The following is a 19,023-nucleotide window of genomic DNA, read 5'->3' as shown; positions in this document are numbered from 1 at the left end:
TGATAAATGTCTTTGATAGGGGAAATCTGCATAAGAGAAAAAAGACAAGCATCTCTTGTTTTTCTAGTAGCTCTTCTTGTGTCATGTCTTAGAAGCACTGATGATTCTGCTGATGGGTGTGTTGTTAAATGAAATATGGCTTCAGCATTTGGGCATTCTTAGGTACCAAAAGATTTAAAGAAAGATCTTAAATAAATATTTTTATTCAAATGGAAGAATGGGGTACATGGAATTCCTCATCTTCATAAAGTATAAACAGGCTTATTGAGGGTTACTTTTACAATCTAGTACCCATGTTAATATTCAAAACACTCAGACTCTAAAATCTAATAGTTTCTACTTATGAGGCCAAATACATTATAAAAATCAGTAAGAGGATTTGTCCTCATTGAAATTCACACACATGAGCTCCATTTTGCTATAACTGAACTTTTTGTTGTGCTTCTATTTTTGCTTACAAACTGAAGAGGTCTTTTTAATACATAGAAGTCCTTGGGGGCAGGTGTTATGCAATATATGGCACTGGAGGATATTGCATGGAAGAGATAACATCAAATCCTGTATCTGAAGATCACCTGTGTGAACACTGCACTGCAACCGTGTGTTTGCTGTGTGTGCACTTCTGCATGTACAAAACTGTTCTAGATTTTTATTCAGTGCATCTGTTTAACAAAACACATATCTCCAGCTGGGATGAACTAGGGAAGAACGAGGGACGCAAGCTCTCCTCCTCAGGAGAGATGATGTAATTAAAAACAACTTTATCTCCAGAAAGAATCTGCATGTTTGTCTATTCTATTCCATTTCCCAGAATCAGGTGCTTCATGGTGTCCCTGACTCTGCCTGAGAAAACTTTCCTCGAGTTCTGCTGTCTTTGCTTCACCCATTCTGCTGTGGGTTGCCATGCTCTGGGAATGCCGGGTTTTGACAGCTGTGCTGAAGCAGGAGGGAAGTGCCAAGACAGAAGGATTTCCCTGTGAGGCTGTGACATCTTGCAGCTTTGCTGTCACTTGTTATGTGGTGGTGAGTGCTGACACACACTCCCGACCCATCCCACTGTGATTTCTGCCCTTGCTCCCAGGAGGGAGCACGCTCTGTAACCAGCACAGCTCTCTGGTGTCCCGAGGAGCAGTGAAAGGCTCTCACTGTCCTTCCTCAGAATGATTCATGTCCTCACTTTGTGTACTGTGTGCACCACAAGCTCATGGAGCCACACAATGAGTACAGTGACCAAAAAAAAAAAAAAAAAAAAAAAAAATTAATGGCAAGAAGGAATCCTCAAATCAACAGTTACTGCAACCAAAATGTCTTGAGATTCATCTTTTCAGCCAGTGCCTCTGTGTGGAGCTAATTTCCTTGGTAGCATGGACAGTGAGTAAATCTGAGCACATCAAATGTGGAGGCACATTTGTATTTCAGCAGGTTTTTGATTATTTTTTTTTAATGCATTTGAAATCTAGAATTCATATTGCAGAAACTCAAGTATGATCCAACTAGACACTTAACTGTTGTTTTATTAAAGAACAGTTCTGACTGCTTCTGATGCAGCCCTTGAAAACTCATTAGGAGTAAAATATAAATATAGTAAACCAATGAGACTGTTGCAGCTTTCATTAATGTAAGTATTTGAATAGCTGGGTTTTTTAAGAGTTAGAGTTCTTTTGTGGCTCCAGGTTTGTGGATTTTGTTTATCTACTTCTTGGTTATATAGGCAGTAGAGTAGGTTATAATGATACTGTATCAAATGATTTCAAATAGTTTGGCTTCTCCTGAGGGAGCAAACACACTCACTGAAGAGTGTCAGGACCAGTATTTGGTGGGGGAAAGAAGGGGTTGTATGTTTTTGGAGTTTTTAAGTGAGGATTTGATAGGAGAATGAGTACTGTGCCTGTGTGTACCCTTCCATGGGCTTGGCTGCACTTGTGAGTGTTGTGAGTGCTGACTTGTTTTTTGTGAAAATCTTCATTTGAGAATCAGACACTGATTTTGGTACTGCTCCTCCTTGTTGAGGTAATGTTTGGCATTCTGGTTTGTGCTAAACTAAAACTAAAATTCTAGAATATGTGTTCAAGGATTCCAAGCATAAAATAGCCCTGCAGAATTTGACACTGTTTTAAATAGTGTAGTTTACTTTTTTCTTCCATTCTGTTGATGCTTTTTAGGTAAACATTGATAATTCCATGGTGCCAGTGATGGCCTAAACCAAAATGGGATAAATATCTTGGGCAAAGAGAGAGGGTGAATGATTTATAAGATTGTCTGGAAGTTTTTTATAGATATGACATCAATGGTAAGTCACTTAAAAATTAAATTTCTCTTGAAAAACACAGAGGCACAGTTAATGTGGATTTTTTTCACAGCAATTTTGAAAATACATTTATTCATATGTTTTATTCTTCCTGGATTTGTCTTCTGCTAAAAATAGAAGTAGTTCAATAGATGTTTATTGATATTTGCTTTACTTGTCTCTTGTGTTTACTAAGACTCTTCCAAAATTCAGCTCACTTCCTTTTAACCAGCTGTGCCAGTTCTGAGCAGCTTAATTCATGTTTTATAGAGGTTCTGTGTCTGGGGAAAGTACAGACAAAGGCAAAACTGCTAAAAACTTGAACTTAAAACATGATTTTATAGTAGGTGAGTATGAGTAGTGAGGGTCTTATCTCTGGCACTGGGTTTCTCTTTCTGTTAAGGAGCAGCAGATCCCTCACTTTTGCAGCCAAGGAAAGCCTGATCCATGGAACAGTACATGGGCCCTGGAAGCAGAACGAAGGAAATGCAGTTTATGTCAGTCAGAATTGTTTGTTGTCTGATAACATCACTGTCTCAGCAGGGAAATCATTTCCTGTAAACAATATGGCTTTATCTGAAAAATCTGCTATTTTAATAAAGTGAAAAATTATTTTTCCAAGCTTCACAGAAGCCTTATCTTTGTCTGACAGGAAAAAGGGAAGCGGCAGGGATGAAAGATGCTTTGTGAACTGAGCTCTGTTTACTTAAGGCTATGGAAAACATGCTGAAAGCATATACATTAAGTGCATAGCTTAATGCATTTTTTTAATAAACACATTTCCCCACATATTATTAAATTAGTTGAATTGACTAACTACCATCTAGTGGAAAATGAGATCTATTAACCATCTCTTCTCCCGGATATGTTTCACACTTATTCTAAGGAATTTATAAGATAGCAAATCTCTAACCTGGATCACAGTCCAGTGTTGGCAGTCCACAGAAGCTTTTTAAGTGTGTGATGTCCCACTAGACACGAAGTCTTGTTCATCCCAGCCTGCCATAGCTGCTGTGGGCTGCTTCCTGCCTGTCATGGGGACATGACACACCCAGGCTTTCCACCATCACAGCTACTCTGGTTCTCCAGGCAGAGGCACTTCTTGGATGCATCCCACACCAAGGGGTTGACATTGGTCTGTCTCTGTCAGCTGGAGACACAAACTTTGTACCTTCAGAGAAGTGTTAATGAAATCTGGCTTCTGCTAGAAACAAAGAAATGGCCCTGACCCGTTCCTACTTAAATTGGTCTTATTAAAAAGCTGGTGTTATAGGATAGAGGCAAGAAAGCAAGAAGCAAACTCTTGTCTTATCAAAAGATGAAATCTTTGAGGGGCAAAGGAGAGGGAAGATAATTCTGTAGTGTTATCAGATGAGAAACAGTAGTGTGTATGTTTTTTCTTTCTGTTCTGCAGGAATTTCAACAGTGATGTTACATCTCCCACTAGTAAATGTATTTATATCTGTGTTTAGCTCAGGCATCCACACATCCAAAAACTTAGGGAAAACTAAGTTAAGAAGTTGTGAGGAATCTCTTCTATGTTCTTTATGCTGTGATGCTTCTTGGTCAACTAAATTGATAGGTGTTTTGTAGGATTTTGAAGCACAAAGTTCCCAGATTTCTCCTTTCTGAATTTGTTGCTGTATAAAGTTTTTTTTTCCTATTTGGAATCAGTGAATTCAGGAAATGGAAATGTAGCCACTTCACATGTTTAGTACAGAAAATAAATATTTAAATAATCTTGGATGGTCTTTCATGGTAAGAATAAAGGTTTTGATACAGTTTTTCTTTTTTTTTTTAATAGTAGAAAAAACAATTGCATGTTGAACAATCAGAAATAGTTTCCATATAGATGCTCATCTTTAAACTATTTTTTTTCTATTTATTTAAACTGCTTAAAGTGCAGATCTACCAAAAAATCTGTGTATAAACGCACACACACATATATTAGTGTAAGAACAATCAAGATCTAGTGAAGTTTTTCCCAGGGCAATGCTAATAAGAATGTTTGCTTATTAATGCTTCAACTGATAAGGCAATAGTTAATATTGTGGGATGCAGAATGAAGGCTGCAATTCCTTCCATCCAAAACACCCTTTTTGATGTAGATGCCATTTTCATTAAACATCCATGTGCGCTGCTGTGTGACAGTGACCATGTGGAGGATGGCACTGTGCCAGGCTCTGCCCATTCACTGGCAGCTCTGGTTCTGGAGCTCTTGCAGACATGGCCTGCATGCATGGGAACCACAAGGGATGTCAAGGTTCTGCTGGTCCTTGGCTGGATGTCCTCCAGACGGGATATTAAGAAATCCTGGAATACCAAACTTCCCTGAATTTTTGTTTGAGCTGCAGCATTTCTGCTAGAAAAATAGGTAAGTAAGGTCACACTAAAGTAGCAACTTCCAAAGGCTTGATCTCAATGACAGCTCACATCTGTTAATTACATTTGATGGTTGTTTTTATGGCAGAATAGTGCTGCTAATGTGGGACCGTGTAATCTATCTAAAATTGTTGTGACTGAAAGCCAGATTCTGACTCCATAAAATTCCATAACATCTGAGTGACTTCACGGATTTCTAAGGTTGTTTTTTTTCTGGCTCTCATTAATATGAATGAGATTGTAATCAGGCTTCAGTTATGGTTCAGAATATATCAGAAGATAATAGATATGACCAAATGTAAACTGTCATAAAGCACGTGAAGTGTCCACAACACATGCACGGGTTTAATCATAAATGAGTTTTGCAAAATTGATGGCTGAGCTATAACAGGGATGAGTAATTTCTCAGCAGAGTTTCCTTGTACGAACATAAAACCAGAACTCTTACAGTTTTATTGGATGTTTAAGTAGTGGTGTCTGTGTTACAAAAATAACCAAACCCAAACCCTTGCCATGGTGTGCTAATGAAAGGAGACTGAGCAGATGGTTTTTAGGGACTGCACTTCACGTGTTATGCAACTGTGCTGTTCTTCCAGAGAAAGAGAAGTGAAGCAGAAAGAAGTCTAGCTAAACCTTTAATGCTTAAACTTCCACTCATTGTTAACACAGAAAATGACTGAAGAATGCTCCAAAATTGAGAGAGTGTTCAGGTATGCAAGCTACAAAATTTATTAGCTTTTACCCTCCAGTTTGAACAATTATCTCATTAGAGCAGTGGAGTTACAAATTAAGCACCCTCAACATGTTTTTATCAAGGAGGAAGGGAAAAGGAATAATAAATTATTCTTGAATGAGGAAAAAACCTTGCAGCATGGCCAAGAGAACAAAGCCAGAATACAGAATTGCTTGGGTTTGAGATACTGCCCAATGAATCCTGAAGATGAGAGCTTATACTGGGGGAGTAATAAAAAAAGAAATTCAAACAGCTTATTCCAATTAAGGAGTACAACTGGAGTCTCTGTCAGCCTTAGTAAATGGTATTTAGAGAAGTGAAGTCACCTTCTCTTACACAGACTGCCTGTAGACTACACAATTCAGTGTTGTTATCACATTTCAGTAGCTACAATGTTCAAAAGATAAGCAGTATTAGTGATTTTTAGGAAAACTGTAAAACTGAAAATGTTCCTTAAAACATTTTGTGGTGTATTCTCTATACTACTTTCAAAATTCCTCTGTAAGAAGGAGTTAAAATGTGCAGTGCATGTGTTTTCCTCCTTGTAAGGAGCAAAGATTTAATAGGTGGTGACTGGACATTTTGTCAGCCAAGCAATATTACTCTGAAAAAGGATGTATTTACAGCTTTCCCCCGTTAATGGATTTTCATTCTATCAGCACTATTAATTATGTCAAAGAGGGCTGTGATAATGTGGAAGATGCGAAGATTAATGAGCAAATCAATGGCATCGATATGACAGAGATCCCTTAGCTTTTCTTTCATAAGGAGGAATGTGCTCCTTTAGAGTCTTGTTTATATAGTCACAGTGGTCCCATCAACCTCCTTCTGTAGTCACTGGGGCATTCTGGATGCTTCTGACCCTCCAGAATCTTTAGGCAGACAGACCTAGATCATGGCATCACAGAAGGGTTTGGGTCGGAAGGGACCTTAAAGGTTATCTGGTTCCAAACCTCCTGCTTTTATCCAATCCAATCCATCCATCCATCCATCCATCCATCCATCCATCCATCCATCCATCCATCCATCCATCCATCCAATCCATGTCTCCAATTTGGAGACAAAGATGTTGTGTGGGAGAGTCTCCAATGCTTTTCCATTTCCATAAGTCCAGATACTTGATGATGTCAGTAGGTAGTGGTGGTGGTTCTCATTTTTCTGGGAGGGAACTTAAGGTATGAAGTATTTAATGACATGATAATCTTGCAAAAAATTGATAAAGATTGAGAATTGAGATACAGCAATCTGCTGAAGTCAAACATACGATGCAATGTCTAATCAAATTACCATCATACAAATCATGGAGGAGCTGTCATATCATGCCTGTCAAATTCCTCCTGTAGAGCTAATAAATCAAACCCAGCATGACTGGTGCTGTTTCCCCTCTCTGTTCCACTATCCTATAAATAGCTCCCTGTTCCATGAGAGCAGTGGCAACTTTCCCAGCAGAAATATGATAACAAAGATGTCTATCCTCTACACCTCTCTTTGTGCCTTTTTCAGTACCACGCAGTGGTGTAGAGAATATTCTATTTGTACTATGAATTTACCTTTTTATTTGGTGTGTATATATATTTCCTTTTGCCCTGAATTACAGCAAATGTGAAAAGAATGAAATCAAGGTGCTGTTTGGATATTGTGCTGCACTTTTTATATATGATCATAAATATAAATAATCTTCTGTTTTGACAGTCCTACATTTTGAAAAGCTTAAGGCAAAGTTTGCTTTCTCACATGCATTTCTATCTCAGTCCAGCTGCACCGTGTTCATTTTGTACTAGACTGAAGAAGCAGCACATAATAGCATTTCTTAACTTTCATTTTTCTAATATAATTTCTTGTCTTAGAGGTCCCTGTGTAAGAAAACAACCCCCAATCCAAAAGTACTTAAAAGAGCAAGGAAAACTGCCATTTAAACCTGCACAGTGTTCCATCCTGTGCTGCTGTCTCCCGCTAGTCTGACACCACCTACCAAAGGAAAAACATGCTGTACAGTTGTAATAGGATTAAACAGTATAAACCTGCAAGCAGAAATGTGATTAATACAGGGTATTTCTGAGTCCTGCAGTGACTATATTTCTACACTGAGAAAAACAGAATGTTTATTAGAAGCATTTTCAGTATGTATATATTTTTCTGAAGTTATTTATAATTGTTGCTTTTCTCTCAGACTGCAGGAGATAATTTTTAAATTAACTGTGCAGTGTAATCAGTATCAGTAGAATATACAATCCTGAGATGTCAAGAATTATGATAAGCCTCATACTAAGCTCTGGAGAGATTTGTAACTGCGTAGTTTGCACTGCCCCATTTTTATTAGCATTTTCATTATAAAGTTGTTACTGGAAGCATAAAGTTAATGTTCTGTAACAAGAAAACAGCAATTATGCAGTCCTAAACAAGAACTCAACATTAAACATGGCAGATAAAAATAACAAGCAGATACAGTTACTGCAGACAGATAATGTGGAAAAAAAAAATGTAACATTTACAGGAAGGCAATTCTAACTTTTCTTCCTTAAGCATAAAGCTGGTTGCCAAATAACCCCCTATAATTTCTGAGCATTCATGTTTGCATTTTCAAGTAGAACTTCCGAAAGTGCAGAGCATAAGCTCAAATTGTTTTCCCTTTGAAATCAATGAGAAAATAAAAATCTGATAAAAAATATGTGCTAATTAACTTTAAAAATTCTTAAACCTATGTAGCTTTTGAGAATGCTCTCTTCTGTGTCCTCCCCCAGAATATATATTAAATGGATACTGTTGATTACCTCCACAGCTGTAAATACAGCTCAAGTTTTCCCTTAGTGGAAAAACAGTTTACAAAACCCAGGAAGAACTGCTTAATTACTTTACAAAGTTTAGTCTTTGGTCCCACTAAACAATGGTCCCTTTTCTTTTAAAAATAATGCAACACGTCCATGGGGCCGGATGGGATCCACCCCAGGGCAGTGACGGAATGGAGGAAGAGCTGCCCTGGCACTCTCCAGCATTTAGCAGCAGTCCTGGCTAAGTGGGGAGGTCTCAGATGACTTGAGGCTGGCAAATGCAGCACCCACCTATGTGAAGGGCTGGCAGGAGGATGTGGGCAGTTACAGCCTGAGCGTGGTGCCAGGGGAAGTCATGGTGCAAATCCTTGTGTGTGTCACCACATAAAGAGCAATCCGGGGAGCAGTCCCAGCCAGCACGGGGTCATGCAAGGCAGGTGCTGCTTGACCAACCTGACCTTCTGTGACCAGGTGATGAAGTAGTGGGTGAGGGAAAGGCTGTGTCTTTTGTCTACCCAGACTTCAGCAAAGCCTTTGACACCTCTTCCCACAGCATTCTCCTGGAGAATCTGGCATCCCACAGCTTGGGCAGGTGCACTGTTTGCTGGCTAAAAACCTGGCTGAATGGCCGAGCCCAGAGTGCTGGTGAGTGGTGACACATCCAGTTGGTGGCTGGTCACTAGTGCTGTTTCCCAAGGCTCAGTACTTGGTCCAGCCCTGATTAAGATCTTTTTTGATGACCTAGATGAGGGGATTAAATGTACTTTCATTAAGGTACACCAAAGGACATTAAGGACACCAAACTGAGAGGGAGTGTTGGTCTGCTGGAGGGTAGGAAGGTTCTGCAGAGTGATCTAGACAGGCAGCACTGACAAACCCAGACCAGTTGTATGAGATTCAACAAGGACAAGTGCTGAGTCCTGCCCTCGTGTCCCAACAAAGCCCTGCAGTGCTCCAGGCTGGGGACAGAGTGGCTGGAAAACTGCCCAGCAGGAAAGGCCCTGGGGGTGCTGGCCAACAGCAGCTGTACATGAGCTGCTGTGTGCCCAGGTGGGCAAGAAGGCCAGTGACATCCTGGCCATCTCTGTCAGGAATAGTGTGGCCAGCAGGACCAGGCACTGGCTGTCCCTTGTCACAGGTGAGGACACACCTCAAGTGCTGTATCCAGTTCCAGGTCCCCCACTACAACAAAGAGACTGAGGTGCAGGAGCGTGCCCAGATAAGAGCAGTGGAGCTGGGGAAGGGTCTGGAGCACAAATCTGATGAGGAGCAGCAGAGGGAGCTGGGGGTGCTCAGCCTGGAGAAGAGGAGGCTTGGGGACACTTAATTGCTCTTTTCAGCCACCTGAAAGGAAGGTGTATCCAGATGGGAGTTGGCTTCTTCTCCCAAGTAACAAGAGGCAAAGGCCTCAAGTTGCACCAGGGAAAGTTTAGGTCTGATATTATTTTATATTCACAGAAAGGGTTGTCACGCATTGGAACTGCCCAGGGAATTGTTTGCAAGCAAGCACAGGAAACTCAAATGCAGTAGAGTGTATGTGTATTGTGTAATTATTAAAAAAGCCCAGACACATATTTTGGGCTTTTTCCATTCTATAGCAAGTGCACACAAAGTTGGAGATTTTTATTTTACACCGTTTCTTACAATACTTAGCTTGTTAGGTATACCTGAGTTCTGCTGTCTTGTCAGAATGCTTTATGCACTCTACTTCATAAAATGCTAAAGAATTTTTGTCTTAAAATATTGGTATTATAATAAAAATCAGTCAGGTTGGAAATTCAAGCATTGGAATGTTGTTAAGTGTTTAAATCAAAGATGTTGGCATGTCTCTTTTTATCCTCTGTTGGGATTTTTTGTTGCAGATCCTTAGGTCACAATCATATAATTTACTGCTTTCTCTCACTGGACAACTGCCTCATTTAGCCAGTTATTTTATCTTCCCTCTACAGAGCTGTGCCTCATTTTGTTTGGGTGCTTATGGGACATTTATTGATTTGCTATTTCAACAGAAATCACTTTATTTTCTGAAATGGTCATGGAAAAAGAAAAGTGACACACCGAAGTTTAGGTAAAGCTTCCCTAACTGAATATCTTCAATATATGACATCTAGGATAAGGGGATTTAAAAGTAATTATCACATTTAAGCACAGATGCTATAATTTTAAACTACAGAAATACATAAAGCTTTTCACAGCACATTGCAAATGCCACAATGAGGAAGCAGAAAAGGAGGAAGATGCAATTAATGAATGCTATTTTTATATCATAAATGAACTCAGAGAAAAATCTGTTCCTAATCTCCCTTCATAAACCTCATGTTTACCTCTCAACATTTTGCAGCTTCTGTAACAAACCAAGCAGAGTCTTGTGTTACAGATGAGCCCCTGTGCTGTGTAGCCCTCATTCATATCTAGGTCAGGTACGTCAGCAACGCTGAATGAGTCAGAGATTCTGAACAAATGCAGTGTATGGCTGTGGGATGTGAAAGATTCCCAGAAATAGCTTATGCAAATGGAAATGAAAACTGTACAAAGCAGTACTAATTCTAACTTTTGATTGATTTTATCACCTTAATTCTGTGGGGCTGCTCTAATGGAACAGCCAAGCAAGCTGCACTCTCGTTTCACACTTGGGAATACACATCTTCAGTGAAATGCTTTTCCCATTTGTGAATAAAACCATATAACTTGGAAAAGGAGAAGTCAGCATCTGCTGTGCCCTCAATAAGGGCATCCACACTCTGTTCATGGATTCCAGCTCCAGATGCAGGCTGAAGCCCTGTGCAATACTGAACTTTCTCTGTATTTGAACTTTGCATTCTCTAGCACTTGGTAGAGATTTTTGTTGTTTCTTTATTATTACCATACAAAAGTTGGTTCAGGAGAAGCCAACTCATACCAGCCAGGCATGGAGGCTATGAGAGGGAGCTAATCAGTGGGCTGAAGAAAGGAACTGGGAGCTGTATTTGATAAACACTTGTGTGTGCAGGAGCTTATCTGCAAGTGCTAGAGAGATGTCAGGGGTGAGAGAGAAAGTGCAGAAAGTATCTGGAAAGAGCACTTGAGAAAAACAGGAAAGATATTCCTGTGAATGAAAACTGGCACTGGCACCTGAAAAACAACAAAAGAGGTCAGCCAAGGGGATGTGCAGGAGGGACAGGGAAACCACAGGCTGAGTTTTTGTCAATAAGGAAACTGTGACAGAATGAGATGAACAGACTGGGATCAGTGTCCTGCTTGAGATGGGATCTGTTAATGGAATCACAGAATACCCTGAGCTGGAAGGGACCATCGAGGATCACTGAAGTCCAGGTCCTGCACAGGACAGCCCCAGGAATCACTGCTCTCTGTGTCGAGAGGGCCTCACAATCAATGATCCAGTGAATCCAGTGCCTGGATCTGTGTTGTGTGAGGTGAAGCTGAACTCTGCTGGTGGCTTTTGACATGATGCCACTTCGAAGAATGTAAGAGTATTTTTATTTAAGCTGTGAAATTGTTGATTCAGAGCTGCAAAATCTTTGCTTCCTGTGGCCCTGTGACCCGGCCAGGCACCTCAACAGTGACAGCTTTTCTTTCTTTTCTGACATCCAACAGACAGACCCCTCCAAACTTTTTGACTGGGCCAGACAGCAAAGCTGAGCGATTCCAACTCTGATTTGTTGTCTTAGGTAAAGAACAAGGCTTTATTAATGTAGCCTTTTAAACAGGCTTGTGATTGTGCAAAGCAGAGCTGTATGTAAAAAGTAAACCACGTGGCACGTGGATGCTCAGGCAATGGTTCTATGTGAAGACAAGTGCTTTTCTTGGCAGGACAATCCACCCCACTTGTTGCAGTGAGGCTCAGTGACTCAAAGACCAGAGAATGTTCTTTCAATGCCAAGGTAAGGATGAATATTCTTCATGTCCAAAAAAGAGCACAGTCCTTTCCTTTCATGGGCAGTATTTGCCTGAGCACAACTGTGCTTTCATCTTTATTGCTCCTAGAAGTATGAAATGTTCTCCAGAAGATATGTGCAGGGGGTGGGAAGAGGGGCAGAAATGGGCACAAGGAGTCCAGAAGGTAAAGAGGGCAGGTCAAGGCAGCAGGCTAAGATGGGTTCCCAGTATTGCTTCTCATGAGTTCAGACCACCCAGTGATGACTCTGCTATAATGATGCTCTGTTATTTGCATTTGGTCAGAGGAGACAAAAAAATTTTGCAGAGGAGCAACCACAGCCTCTGGAAAGGTCTGGTCTTTCCCTTCTGCCTTCTACTTGGGTCTCTCTAAACTCCAAGGAACATGTTTTCGTAAGAGTTGTCTCATCTAAGTCATTCTCAGTAAGGGAAGCATTGATGGGTAAAGTGATCGAGCAAAGCTCCATGTAAAGCTGGTAGAAGTTGTGACACCAGCGAGGAGAGGTGACTTTTACACACAAATGAGCCTGCTTCTTCACACTTGCCCTTTCCTGCCCATAAGCACCAAGGGTGTTTGTTCAGATAGTCCTGCCAGTTACCTGTGGTGACACAGAGTACCAGGAATGCACACCCTGGTTCCCCATGATCTCAGCTCTCACCTCAGAAGGTAGGTTTAATTAGGAAGAAATCCTTTGCTGTGAGGGTGGCAAGACTGCAGATTCACAGGGGAGCTGTGGATGTCCCATTACTGGAAGTGTTCAAGTGGGACGGGGCTCAGAACAACCTGGTTTGGAGAAAGGGGTTTGAACAAGGTCTTTAGAGACCCTTCCACTCAGTCCATTCTAGGACCACCTCGTATGTGCTAAGGTACCAGGCTCATTAAAACACATTTTACCCACAGGTGGTGAATTAAAACGCCTTCGGCATCCCGAGGCTGTGTCAGCCTAAGCTGTGCAGCCCCGGCCTCTGGGGGTCCAGGGGCGGGCGGCGGGTGCTCAGAGGGGTACGGGGAGATGAGGGCGGGGTGTCCCGGCTGCCCTGGGTGTCTCCTGTCTCGGTGTCCCCCTGTCCCCGATCCTCCTCCCGCCGCTCCCTCAGCCCCCGGGCGGCGCCTCAGGGGACGCGGCCCCGCGCGGCCGCCACTGCGCAGGCGCCGCCCCGCCCCGCGGAGCCGGGCCGAGCCACCACTGCCGTGTCGGCCGCGGCAGATTCGCCATAAAGCGCCTCACGGGAACCCGATTTTCGGTGTTGGTTTTTTTTTTTCTTCCCTTTTCCCTCGCTCTGTTTACCAAGCGAGCCGCGCTCGGGCCCCGGCGCGCTGTCCCGCTGAGCCCCCGCGGCCATGGAGGCGGCGGCTGCAGGTGAGCGGAGCGGGGCCGGGCGGGCGGGGGAGCGCGCACGGATCCCCGCGCGGCGGGCGGGGTGAAGTAGTTCCGGCGGGGTTGCGAAAACGCTCCTTCCGCACGAGAAGTAGTTCCCGCGGTGGCGGCCGTCCCAGCGCCCATCGCCCCGCGCTGCCCGGCGGGCTGGGGGCTGTGGGGGGCTCCAGAAGCCGCCGGAGGGCTCGGGCAGCCCGAGCGTGGGAGTCCGGCTGTGCCCCGGCTGCCGCCTCTTAGCAGCGGGAGCAGCTGCTGGTGCCGAATGGAAGCGTGGAGACCCCACAGCAACCTCAGAGCGTGTGAAGGGCCCTGCAGGGAAGGCGGAGAGGGATCTTCCTCAGGAAATGTAGCGATAGGACAGGGAGTAATGGGTACGGAGTGAAGGAGGGGAATTTTAGTCTGGATATTAGGAAGAAATTCTTTACTGTGACGGTAGTGAGACACTTGAACAGGGTGACGAGGAAAGTTGTGGCTGCCCCAAGCCTGGCGGTGTTCAGAGCCAGGCTGGGTAAAGCCTTGAGCAATCCTTGAGGGGAAGTGTCCTTGGCCATGGCGGGGAGGAGGGGACGGGATGGTCTTTCAGGTGTGTTCCACCCCCTTTCCCTGCTCTGATTCCATGGTTCTGTGCTCACCTGGGTTTGAAACACTCGTGAGCTCCTCTGGCAGCCGCTGTAAATAGTGTTAACAGCGCAAGGTCCCCACAGTCAGCTGCAGAAGGCAGATGTTTGAGATGTGTTAAAGGTGTTCCCACTGCGCTGTAATCTCAGGTCTTTGTGTGCCTTGTACTGGCCCGGCTTTCATTGGAGCAGTGAACAAAGTCACTCAGAGGTGGCAGCCCTGGGAGTGCTGTGTGTGTGCTTTCTGCCTTTCACAATCCCTCTGGGCTGTTGCAGTACAAGTTTGTGATGTCGCAATAATTTGATGCCTGTTCATTACCCTGTATACTCAAATTTGGCTTCTGGTTGTCATTCCACAAGTTGAGTTCTTAATTTTTAGAATCTTGAGTTACTTCTGCCTGTCCTGTGAAGTATTGTTGCATAGTTTACAGCTCAAACCACCACTAAGGGGTAACAGCCATACTCCAACATTCAGAAAGTTCAACTGCAACATGAAGAACTTCTTTATGCTGAGGATGGTGCTGGAACAGGTTGCTCAGGGCAGTTGTGGAGTCTCCTTTTCCGGAGACATTCAAAATCCACCTGGATACGTTCCTGTGTCACCTGCTCCAGGTGATCCAGCTTTGGTGGGAGGGTGGATCTAGATGATCTCCAGAGGTCCCTTCCAACCCCGTCCATTCTGTGATTCTGTGAAACAGGATTTCATGCCAAGGAGAATTGCACTATCAGGAGGATAACTGAATAGCAGAATAGCTAACAGGTGCTGTGGTAATTATATTGTTAAAACATTTCAGGACTGCTTGCTATCCTGGGATCCAACTTTCAGTGAGAAATAATTGTCTTACTACTAGTGCTGCTAATAAATTCATATTCATTCAAGCACATTTGCCTTAATAAAAAGTGTTCTGAGTGTGATTGAACCCAGAACTGTTGTGAGTGCTCAGTATTTTTTGATTTTGCTGCTGCTGAGGTGTATCTGATCTCATGCTTTTCCATTATGGCTGCTTCCAAAAATTTGGTTCAGAGTGTTTCATATGGTGCATCCTGAAGTTGCTGACTGATCATGTAGTTTGTGCTTCTACTTTGAGGGGTTCTGAGTGGCTTTGGTGTCTGGTAGTGCACCTTACACATTTTTATATTGTGCTTTAGTGTGGAACCTTAAGCAGTGTTGTGTTTAGCCACATGAGGGAGATCTTAGAACATGAAAATAAAAATGTCTTGCTATAAACGTATCTGCTATGGATTTTTTTTTTCCTTAATGATAGAAAAGCTATCCTGTTTCTGTGTTTGATGAAGTGATTATTCTAAACTGAAAATAATTTTCTAGTTATTTGCATATCCTATTAAATCCATGTTATATCCAAGTTATGAATTTTATATATTTTAGCCAACAGAAATATGTGGAGACAGTTGTCTTCTTTTAAAGAACTTTATTTACCTTTTTTTCTAGGAGCATTTGTGAAGATGGTTTGTGTAAAACAGAAAAAAATACACGTGCTTTTATTTGCCATCATCAGCTAAACTCCAGTAGTTTCAAATGCAAGTTTCATTTCACAAATACAGTATCAGAGTGGGTAAATACAATGTGTCTGGTTTAGGTGAGAGTGCCTGAGGTGGCCTGGGTGAAACCTGGGGAGCTCAGCAAGGCCAAGCTCCAGGTCCTGCACCTGGGGCAATCCCAAGCACAAACCCAGACTGGATGGATGGGTTTGGGAGGACTTGGGGTGGGAAGGGATGGGAGGACTTGGGGTGCTGGTGGGTGAGAGGCTGGACATGACCCAGCAATGTGCTCAGGCAGCCCAGAAACCAAACGTGGCCTGGGCTGCACCCAGAGCAGGTGAGGGAGGGGATTCTGCCTGGCTGCTCTGCCCTGCTGAGACCCCACCTGCAGGGCTGTGCCCACCTCTGGGACCCCAGGCAGGGCAAGGAAGCTCTGAATGCTGGAACAACCCAGCTACATTAAAGTCTACATTATGCAGTGTTCTTACTGCAATGCACAAAATGAAATGTCAGAAAGTACTGAATGATTTGGATCTTAATTTTGTTTCACTCCTGACATTTCATGTGCCTGACAGCACACGATGGATGTTTAAACAGAGAAGAGTAAGAACAGGGCAGGCACATGGTGATACTTGTCCAGAATATGGACTTAGACTTTCTTACAGGCTTTGCTGAGCCAGCCAGTCTCTATCAACCTGGTGCTTCCTGGTCAACTTGTAAGAATTCTGGACACCAAGTGGATGTGTGCCCACCTTGGAGCTGCAGCAGCAGGGAGAGATGAGCTGCAAGGCAGGCAGTAGTTTCAGAGGGGTCATGTCCTTCATGACACCTGGTTTTTTCTTCATTTTACACTTTGCCTTTTCTCCAGTCTTCAGTTTCATCCTTCTGGGCCAATAAAATAAAATAAAAATCTGATTTATTTAACTACTCATGTATGGAACCATGCTGTGTTATTGTACTTCCTTATTTCTGTACCTTTTAAGGATAATGATAATGATTATTATTATTTCAGCAGAGGAACAATATCCAAAGATGTAAGCCCAATATGAACCTTTTTTATTTTTTAATAGGCCTTTGTATTATAGGACCATCTCTTTTATAGGTCTGTCTGTTTTAGCTCTAAGGTTTTGTTTCTGAGGAGTGCAGTTATTGGCCTTGTTTTGAGGCTGTCTTTGAAGTGTTTACTATAATTGAGAGATCTTTCATAGGAAACCTCTCCAAACCATTAGAAAATGACAGCAAATTGAAAAACTTATTTTGCTATGGCCTCAACTTCTTTGAAGGGTCTTGTCCCTATACAGATTGCTTTTTATTGCACAGGCTCTTGAGCAGGCCTGTTACTGTTGAGATGTTTTTAAAATGTTGCTGCATTCTGCTTTTTAAGTTGCTAAAATTACCCTTAATGACCTGCCTCACTGTTTTTTTTACCTTAAATTGGACACAATTTAAATCTTCTTTTGCTTTCCTCATTTTATGAAACTTCCATGAAGATGTTTTCTTCTACTGAAATTTCATTTCACTGCTATTTAGCTGTGCTAGATTTTTCCTTCCTGTTTCTAAAACCTTCTTTGATGATTAGCATCAAATATGATGCTTTTAAATAGCCTTCACGCTGCTTTCAAGGATTTAACTTGTCTTGGAACTTTTTAGTCCTTTTTGTGGTTTGTTTTGTTAAAGATGCTTTTTATCTTTATATAGTTTGCATTGTTGAAGTGAAGCATAAACATTTGTTTCTTTATCACTCTTTTAAGAGTGCTTTTGAGTAGTGCTTTAATCATAGTCATAGAGTAACTCTCAAATAATGTCACTTTGAAAAGGGTCCTGTGTTTTACTTCTGATAAAGTCAAGAACTGTTTCTCCTCATGTGGTTTCCCTGTCTGCTTGCTGGGTGAAACAGTCATTAATGGTGTCCAAATGTGTAATCTTGGCATCCTGTCCTGACCTGACATTTAACCACTCTGCATAAGGCTAATTAAAGCCTCCAATATATTGTTTCTGGCTTTGTAACCTCTTTTATCCCCTCCAGTGTGCCACAGTCATTGGTACCCCTATGGTCAAGGTTGTTGTTTCTGTGTAGTCGTTACACTGTAGTTTTCTGTGCACTGTATTTAAATTCCTCAGGAATTTTGCTACTTGTAAAATAGTCTTTTAATCAGATTTGACCCTAAGCTGCTTCTAAAATACCTTATTTTTAAAAATAATGCATCCTACTTTGTCCTCAATATTTTGGTAGTGGTAGTAACCCACTGGCATTACAGCAGTGGATATCAGAAACTTGTTTGAGTGCATGAATGTCAGTAATCCTTGTTTACAGCCAGTTAGGTTTATTTTTAACAAAACAACTACAAAAACAAACCTAACACATTGTTTTATTTCCTGTAAAAAAAGTACTAATTTCTATGTTGCCTTTCATTTGTAAGTAGTCTCTGATTTTTCCTGCTGCAAAGTGAATCACCTTCATTTTTTGTAGTCTTTTGCACTTATTACCTATCCTTCAGTCTTAATTTAAAACCATTTTCATACTTCCTTAAATTTTTGCTTGGATACACCTGATGCTCCTCCATTTTTATTTTTCAGCTTGTAGTTTTCCCTTAGTTAGATACAGAGCTTCCAGCTTAGTTCTGCTCACAGTGGCACCATGTTGAATTCGTACCCCAGGCACCTTGACTAGTGTGCTTTTGTTTTTCAGTCCTAGTATATTTGTACTATATAGATCATAGAATTACAGAATGGTTTGGGTGGGAAGGGACCTTAAACATCACTCAAGTCCACTACCCTGCCGTGGCCAGGGACACCTTCCACCAGACCAAATTGCTCAGGGCCCCATCCAGCCTGGCCTTGCACACTTCCAGGGATCAGGCATCCTCAGCTTCTCTGGGCAACCTGTGCCAGTGCCTCACCACCTTCGAGGGAATGGTAGAGATTTTAAAGTATATTATTTCTTAATCATAAACATTCACAAGCTTCAATGTAATTTAGTCTTGTTGCAGTATCTGAGAGCCTCTACAGTTGTAGGTTATTGAGTGAATTTCATTTACAGCCTGGCTAGGAAATACGGTGAATGTAAATGACTGGGTTTTCCTAAAACCATATTAAATGAGATCGTTTATAGCCATCATTTTTTAGTGTTTGCAGGAACACATCCTGTACTGACATTGCTATAGCAGTCTTCCTTAATGTTAAAGTAAAGTTTGTGGCACTTAACTAATGATAATTAAATTACCCTGATTTTAGTTAGCAGCTGGGAGTGAGAACAGTCATGATTGGGGGCTTCTCTTTGATTGAATGCTTTCTGCATGGCTGGTTTTGTCTCACCAGTCATTTTGTGCTGGTGAAGTAAAAAACTGTTGCTTACTGTTTAGAATTGTCCAAATTCAGATTAAGGAAGCCCTAAAATAGCTTTTGATTCTCCAGCTGCCACTTCTAGTGTGGTTGATTTGTTAGTTTTGAGCACAGGGTTTGT

At 42.1% G+C, this 19,023-nt stretch overlaps 1 protein-coding gene and 1 long non-coding RNA gene across 7 annotated transcripts in view; both read left to right on the top strand.

The window, feature by feature from the left end:
- Nucleotides 1-816: 816 nt before the first annotated feature.
- On the top strand, nucleotides 817-2,902 carry LOC135285561 (uncharacterized). Its single transcript, XR_010350374.1, has 2 exons — nucleotides 817-1,023; nucleotides 2,691-2,902. It is a non-coding gene; the product is annotated as an uncharacterized LOC135285561 (long non-coding RNA).
- A 10,333-nt stretch (nucleotides 2,903-13,235) lies between these two features.
- Nucleotides 13,236-19,023, top strand: part of ZFAT (zinc finger and AT-hook domain containing) — a 77,171-nt gene continuing 71,383 nt past the window's right edge. Inside the window, exon 1 of one of the 6 annotated variants that reach the window (XM_064397905.1) lies at nucleotides 13,236-13,425. In XM_064397905.1, coding sequence (XP_064253975.1) covers nucleotides 13,407-13,425 — 19 coding nt within the window. In that variant the 5' untranslated portion in view covers nucleotides 13,236-13,406. Of the gene's footprint in view, nucleotides 13,426-13,652; nucleotides 13,815-13,838; nucleotides 14,027-14,101; nucleotides 14,821-19,023 lie in introns of those variants that run through there. The other 5 variants (XM_064397930.1, XM_064397887.1, XM_064397938.1 and 2 more) reach the window with 5 other exon arrangements.

The sequence above is a fragment of the Passer domesticus genome, chromosome 1, assembly GCF_036417665.1.
Source record: "Passer domesticus isolate bPasDom1 chromosome 1, bPasDom1.hap1, whole genome shotgun sequence".
Taxonomy (NCBI): domain Eukaryota; kingdom Metazoa; phylum Chordata; class Aves; order Passeriformes; family Passeridae; genus Passer; species Passer domesticus.
Note: the sequence above shows the minus strand (reverse complement) of the source record. Positions and strands in the feature narration are given on the sequence as shown.